We start from the raw sequence: 7305 nt of genomic DNA, 5'->3' as shown, positions 1-7305 counted from the left end.
CTCTTAGTCCCATTCTGCTATACTCATAGATCAGTGCCTGGATAAGCCAACATTAAAGAATCTTCCTCCAGCAGCAGATGGGAAAATATGGACTCACAACCAATATGAAGAGAGTGAGAGACTTAGGAACATTTACTCTAAATAGGATGTCTCTATCAAATCCCACCCCTTAGGGCTTAGTGAACCCTGCCCAAGAGGTGGAAGAAAGAGTTAAAAAGCCAGAAAAATGGGTAACACCAATGAAACAAGGCCTTCTAGACACAATAGGACTGATGCCCATAGGATCTCTCAGAGACTGTGGAAATATATACTGGGGCAGCACAAATCTGGACACCTGGGTCCTAGAGCTGGAAGAAGTAGCTACATGCACCATCTCTAACCCAGAAGCTATTTCCAATTGGCAATATTGAAAAAAATAGTTTCCCTCAAGGGAACCTCACTGTGGAAACAAACTGCTCTTAATAGTAGGTCACATGCCCAGCAGTAGATGGCTAAGAAGAAAACAAACTCAAAGGCATCTGTGTTGTCTAGTTTTATGCCAACTTGATACAAACTAGAGTTATCTGAAGAGAGGTGCCTCACCTGAGAAAAATTCCTCCAAAAGATCTTGCTGTAGGGCATTCTATTAATTAGTGATTTATGTGGGAGGTCCCAGCCCATGGTATGTGTTGTCATCCCTGTGTTGGTGGTCCTGGTTCTATAAGAAAGCTGGTTAAACAATTCATGGGGAGCAACTCCTGCCTTCAGGTGTCTGCACTCTTTGAGTTCCTTTCATGACTTCTTTCAGTGATGGACTATGATGTGATAGAATAAGCCAAATAAACTCTTTCCTTGATGGGGAATGTCCTTCTCTGTATATGTTTATCTTATTGGTGGTTGAATAAAGTACTGTTGGCCAATGAAGAGGCAGGTTAAGTGGGACTAGGAGTCAAGGAGGATTCTGGGAAATGTGGTAAAAAGAAGTCTTGTGATACAGGAATGAAGTAACATAGCAGGCAGACTTACATATAAGCAGGGACAAACAGGAAGTGGTCCCTTTTTCCCTCTCTTCATCCTGGTCTCTGCTCTGGAGTCACCATGTGATCCACCGGCAAGAGAGGTCTCCAGTGGTCAAGGAGGATTCTGGGAAATGTAGTAAAAGGAAGTATTGTGATATAGACAGGAAGTGACATAGCAGGCAGACTCATATAAGCAAGGGCAAGAAGGAAGTCCTTTCTTTTTCTCTTCCTCCTGCTCCCTGCTCTGGAGCTGCTATGTGATCCCGACAAGAGAAGACGCCAGCAGCTGGCATCCGATAAGGTAAATCTTTTTGGTTGATACTTAGGACTGAGCTAGCATATAAGAATTCCTAGTCAATTGGCCAGCAGCATTGTAAACTAACATAAATCTCTGTGTGTTATTAGGGGTCCTAACGTGGCAGGCAGAACTCAAGCAGCTGGTGGAAATCACCCACATGGCATCAGGGCTCAGGCTGCTCGGCAGAAAGACTTATCATTACATTTCCTCTTCAAACTGCTTTTGGTCATGGTGTATCGTCTCAGCAATAGAAACGTAACTAGGTCATCTATGGAGGTTCTTTGTCTCATAATGTTATGTCAAGGCTTTTTTTTCCCCTATCACCCTCAGGTCTTTTGTGTATGTATTATGGCTTCCAGTTGTGACTTTGTGGGATTCCTGTGTTTGCAAAAGTGTGTCTCTGCATCTATATGCATTTCTTGTGCTTGTTCTTTGGCCCTTTATTTTTGTTTATCTATTAAAATTGTTTTGTTTATTTGTTTGCTTATTACATTAAAAATTACAATATATTATTATCCCTTAGTTGCCTGTTTCTTTTCTAAAGAAAGACAGAAAGGGGTGGACCTGTATGGGAAAGGAGGTGGGTAGAAAGTAGGAGGATTTGGGGTAGGGGAAACCATAACTGGAATATAGTGTATGAAAAAAATCTGCAGCATGATAAATAAAAGACCCAGAGACAGATATTGGAGTTTGAGCTTCAAGCTGAAGATCAGAAAAGCAAAGCAGCTGGCCACTAGCTCTTACCTCTACCTATGCTCAGACCAAAAGGGTGATTCTCCGACTGCTCCTGACTTCACTGCTCCTCAGATTCACTCAGACTGCTTTGTTCTCCTTAATGTGGCTGGAGACTAACTCTCAGACTTAATGCCAGCTCTGAGACATTGCTCATGTTTTATATATCTCCCTAATGCTGTAATTAAAGGCATGAGATCACCTTTGTGTGGGCTGTTTTCTTTTCGGACTGGATCAATTTTGTGTAGTCAGTGTGACCTTCAACTACCAGAGATCCATATAGCTCTTAATCTTGAGTGCTGATATTTAAGAAATGTGTGAACCATGAGCACCTAGATTTCATAGCTAACTAGTGTGGGTGGCTTTTTATTTTGATCTCCAGTGGCTTTAATAAATCATAAACAATATATCACCACAAAAATCTCCTTTCAATAATTATTTTAAATCAGTTTATTTAAATTTATTTAAAATTTATTTAAAATCAAAATATTTTAAATAAATATTTTAAATTTGGAAAGAGACCGATACTGAAAAATTCAGTCTGTGCTTACAAAAGGGTAATAAAATGTGTCCATCTCTGAAATAACAACAACAAAGAACAGGGAGTCACCAAAGTCTATGTTAAGAAGTAGAATTGAGAAATTTGTATCATTTATATTGTTGTTGGTTGGCTCTGGATTATTTGGAGTATTTGGCAAAGCCAAAGTGTTTAAGGATTGGGTCCCGATTCAATAATCAGAGGTATTGCATTGTGGGGTCATTGGATTATAAAGATTCTGACCTCATCAATTGGTTGATCCAATTGCTGTAATTAAAGAGAATACTGCCAGTTTGTAGAAACTGTAAAATATGTAACATGATTGTGGAAAGTAGGCTACTTTGGTATGTCTTTTAAAGGTATCTTATTTTCTCCATTCTCCTTTCTTTGTTTTCTGGCCATGACTTGAGCAATTTAGTTCTTATATATCTTCAGCCATGATGTGGGTGTGCATGTTATCCTAAAAGCAATTGTGTCTTCTAGCCAACAGCTAAAACCTTGAAAAGAATTTTACATAATCTTTCTTCCTTTATGCTGTTATTTTGTGACAATAAAGAAGCTGAAACTTTTATTTTTATTGTTTATAAAATATTCAGTATCTTTTATCCTGATTTTACCTTGTAGAACTATTTTATTCAAGACACTCTTGTTGAACATTTGTAGTAATATAAGAAAATCTGTAATTCCTTCTCTTGAGTTTTTTAGGTAACTCTTTAAGATCTGTACACAGACCAAAGCTTGTTCCAAAAGGGGTTTTTATTGGTTAGCATTGTAGATAACCTGTAGATGGTATGGATAAAAAGTTCATAAAGGAAGCTAGGTATTTCAGAGGCCACGCACAAGGAGAAAGTTACTTTATCAAGAAAAAGCCTGATTGCATTTAACTGTGCCACTGGAGAAGGTAAATATTCTATGTGGCTCAGTCTACTCCCACAGGGGAAACATGGAAGAATAAATAACTTCCCTTACCCCAAAGGAAACTATAGAAACACACAATCAAAACAGCAATTTATTTAATGAGATATAAGTAACTCTCCAAGTAATAATTCTGTAACTTTTGCCGGAGATAATATCCCTTGCCAGGTATAAGTATCACCAAGAGCCTTTTTTTTGAATCTGCTCTGTTAGGCATATAATGTTATCCATTGAGGGAAAGGAATGATAGTAAAACTCAGGTTTTCAGAAATTCCATGGTGGTATCAGAGCTTTGAAAGGAAGGTGATGATGCCGAGGTAAGAAGATTACGAAGTTTCCACATGTGCGGTTTCCTGTGTATAATCAGAAGTACTGAGATAGATGAAGTGCACTAAAGTCAAACATCCGGGCAGGATCTCTCCAGATCCACTGTGCCCTACAGCCCTGTTTCTATCTTTAGATCTCATCTCCTTTCACTGTCCTCTAAGATTCAGAGCTTTCTTTCCGAACTCTTTACAAATACATTTTAGTGTGTCCCCCAGTGAGGACACTGTTGCACACATAGCCCTGTATTCTGAAAGGAATAATGAAAGCTAAACAGTCCTGTTTTCTGGGAGTGTCAGTGAAGAATCTAGCATAAAGTATAGAAGGAGAATGAGGATATAGCTCAGTATCAGAGCCCTTGTCCTGGATTTCAGTTCCAGCACTATAATAGTAAGCAAAATAGGTGAGAGCATGGAATTATCCCAGATCATTGAGGACTCCAGGAGAACACAATAAACATTGAAGTATGGAATTGGTTAGGATATTCCTAGAATTGTAAACTTTTGAGTGGAGTTTTCTTTAATCAGTTTGTAAACTAGTTTTCTGTGTGTTTTTGTGACTCTTTTGTTCACTTCTTTTAGTTGTTTCTAGTCCCCACCACTTTATTCCTTCATTTCACTATCTCCACTCCCATTTAAGTCCTTCCATTTCCTGTATTTCCCCTGCTCTTTTCATATTATGTGCATTTTATTACCCTTCCCACTCCTCTCCCTTAAGAAATCTTTATTTCTCCTCTTATGGGTTCCTTTATAGTTTCCTAGCCTCTACCCAAATGTGCCCATACATAAGTACACACAGACACACACACACACACACACACACACACACACACACACACACACACACACACACACACACACAGAGAGAGAGAGAGAGAGAGAGAGAGAGAGAGAGAGAGAGAGAGACAGAGAGAGAGAGACAGAGACAGAGACAGAGATAGAGACAGACAGATAGAGAGAGACAGAGAGACAGAGAGAGAGAGAGAGATCTAGGATCCACATATGAGAACATAGGAAACATGAAATATCTACTTTTTGGGACTTGGTTACCTAACAATATTTTTAAAATTCCATATATTTTTTAATATTTTAAAAAATGTATCTTTTCATCAGTTGATGAATGCTGAGGCTGTTTCTATTTACTGGATACTATGAATACAGCAGAAATGAGCACTGATGTACAAAGATCTCTATATGGAGAATAATATATAATATTATATATATATATATATATATATATATATATGAGTAATGGAGCTGAGCTAAACTGTATATACATAAATATTTAGTTATTTGAGAAACTTCTAAAGTGATTTCCATAGTGACTGTTTAAGATTACATTAACAGTGAGTAAGGGTTTTGCTTTTCTCATATCCTTATCAACATTTGTTTCCTTGTTGGTAGCCGTTTTGACTGGGGAAGAGATGGAATCTCAAAACAGTTTTAATTTGTATCTTGATAAAGCTAATACAGTGTTTCTTCATCTTGTTAAGTTACTATTCCTAACACAGTTAAGAATCTTATTGCTAAAATGGATCACATGAATCTTGGCCAGAGCTACTGAAGGCAAGTCAAAGACTACATGTGTGTCACACAAATCTCCAGAAAGGGAGGAAGGACCTACATATCTTCTTTTTGAGACAGTGTCTATGTAGCTCAGGCTGGCTTCAAATCTGCTATTCTCCCATCTTAGCCACAGGTAGTGGTGGTGGAAACAGCAGTCTTGGGAAGTAAAGCAAAAATGATTTCTTTTGGATAAAATACAATGCTTCTTGAATGATTTTAAAATGCATGGTACATTCTCATTTAACTATGCTTGCTTCTTTCCAGGCAAAGATTATAAATTATATGGAGCCAGAGAACTTAACAGCCCCTTCAAAATTCATCCTTTTGGGTCTTTCAAAAGAAAATGATATACAGCCACTTATATTTGGGCTTTTCCTGTTCATTTACTTGGTATGCATCGTAGGAAACTTGCTCATCATCCTGGCCATTGGCTCTGACTCCCACCTCTGGACTCCAATGTATTTCTTTCTCTGTAATCTATCTTTCACAGACATTTGTTTTATCTCCACCATAGTTCCCAAGATGTTAGTGAACATCCAAGCACAGAATAAATCCATAACCTATGAAGGCTGCCTCACCCAAATGTATTTTTTCATGTTTTTTTCTGGACTGGATAGTTTGTTACTGACAGTAATGGCCTATGACCGGTTTGCCGCTATATGTCACCCCTTGCGCTACGTGACTATCATGAACCCTTGCCTTTGTGGTCTTCTACTTCTACTGTCTTGGCTAATCTGTGTGACCTATTCATTGTTGCAAACATTAATGTTTTTGAGGGTGTCTTTCTGCAAGAAAATAGAAATCCCCCACTATTTCTGTGAACTTGCTCTGATCCTCAAGCTTGCCTGCTCAGACACCCATGCCAATGATGTCCTGCTCTACTGTGTAACTGGTTTGCTAGGTATTATTCCTCTGTCTGGGATTCTTTTCTCTTATTCTAAAATCATCAACTCCATAGTGGGCATTTCATCAGAAAGGGGGAAGTATAAAGCTTTTTCTACGTGTGGATCTCATCTTTCAGTGGTCTCCTTGTTCTATGGCACAGGCCTTGGTGTCTACCTCACTTCTCAAACATCCTATACCTCTAGAGAAGGATCGGTTGCCTCAGTGATGTATACTGTGATTGCTCCCATGCTCAACCCCTTCATCTACAGCCTAAGGAATAGAGACCTGAAGCAGGCCCTTCAAAGACTTTTTCCTAGCATGGGAGATAGGTCCCAGTGCAATAATAGAAGGATAGATGCATAAATCCAGGGTGGTGATGATTAATTCCTGCACAAGTTACACTCTTCCATATTCTAAGACACAGAAAAGAAATACTACTTGTGAAATACAATAATAAAACATTTCAGGACCCAAGATGAACTTGAAATAACAAAAGTGTATCATGACTAACCAATAGCTATAACTCTTATGCAAATGATTTCAAGGATATATACTTAAAAGCAAGAGGGGGATCAAGTAGAAAACAGCAAGTCAAATGAGAGATAAGACATATACCTACACATCATTGACTCAACTCCTCTAAGTCATTGTTGTCTTAGCAAACAGCACAATGTTTGCTGGGCAATGTTGTTCTTTGACTTCTCTCTGGAAAATAATTATACTAAGAATGTCTCAAAATGACTTTTCTTTTTCCTCACAAAATGTATTTACTGAGCCTTTCTTTGATTATTAATAGTCATGATGGTATAGCTCAGTGGCAGAGCTCTGGTTTACTGCTAAAGAGACACTGGGCTTGATCTCCAGTGCTTCAAAATAAAAAAGTAAATGGTGCTTAATACTGACTTATGTTGAGAAACTCATTGTAATTTTGTTTTAAGACAAAATTCTGGGATTGGGATATACTTCAGTGGTACAGCCAGTATAAGCATATCTATCTATCTCTCTCTCTCCCCCTTCCTCCCTCTCTCTCACATATGCTCAAACACACAC

At 38.3% G+C, this 7305-nt stretch overlaps 1 protein-coding gene across 1 annotated transcript; it reads left to right on the top strand.

Moving 5' to 3' along the window:
• Positions 1-5652: 5652 nt before the first annotated feature.
• Positions 5653-6618, top strand: LOC100753612 (olfactory receptor 7D4). The gene has a single exon (XM_027411418.2). It carries the CDS (start codon positions 5653-5655, stop codon positions 6616-6618), a length of 966 nt encoding a protein of 321 aa, XP_027267219.2.
• The last annotated feature ends 687 nt before the right edge of the window (positions 6619-7305 follow it).

Source organism: Cricetulus griseus, chromosome 4 (genome assembly GCF_003668045.3).
Source record: "Cricetulus griseus strain 17A/GY chromosome 4, alternate assembly CriGri-PICRH-1.0, whole genome shotgun sequence".
NCBI lineage: Eukaryota > Metazoa > Chordata > Mammalia > Rodentia > Cricetidae > Cricetulus > Cricetulus griseus.
This window is presented reverse-complemented; position numbering and strand designations above follow the sequence as displayed.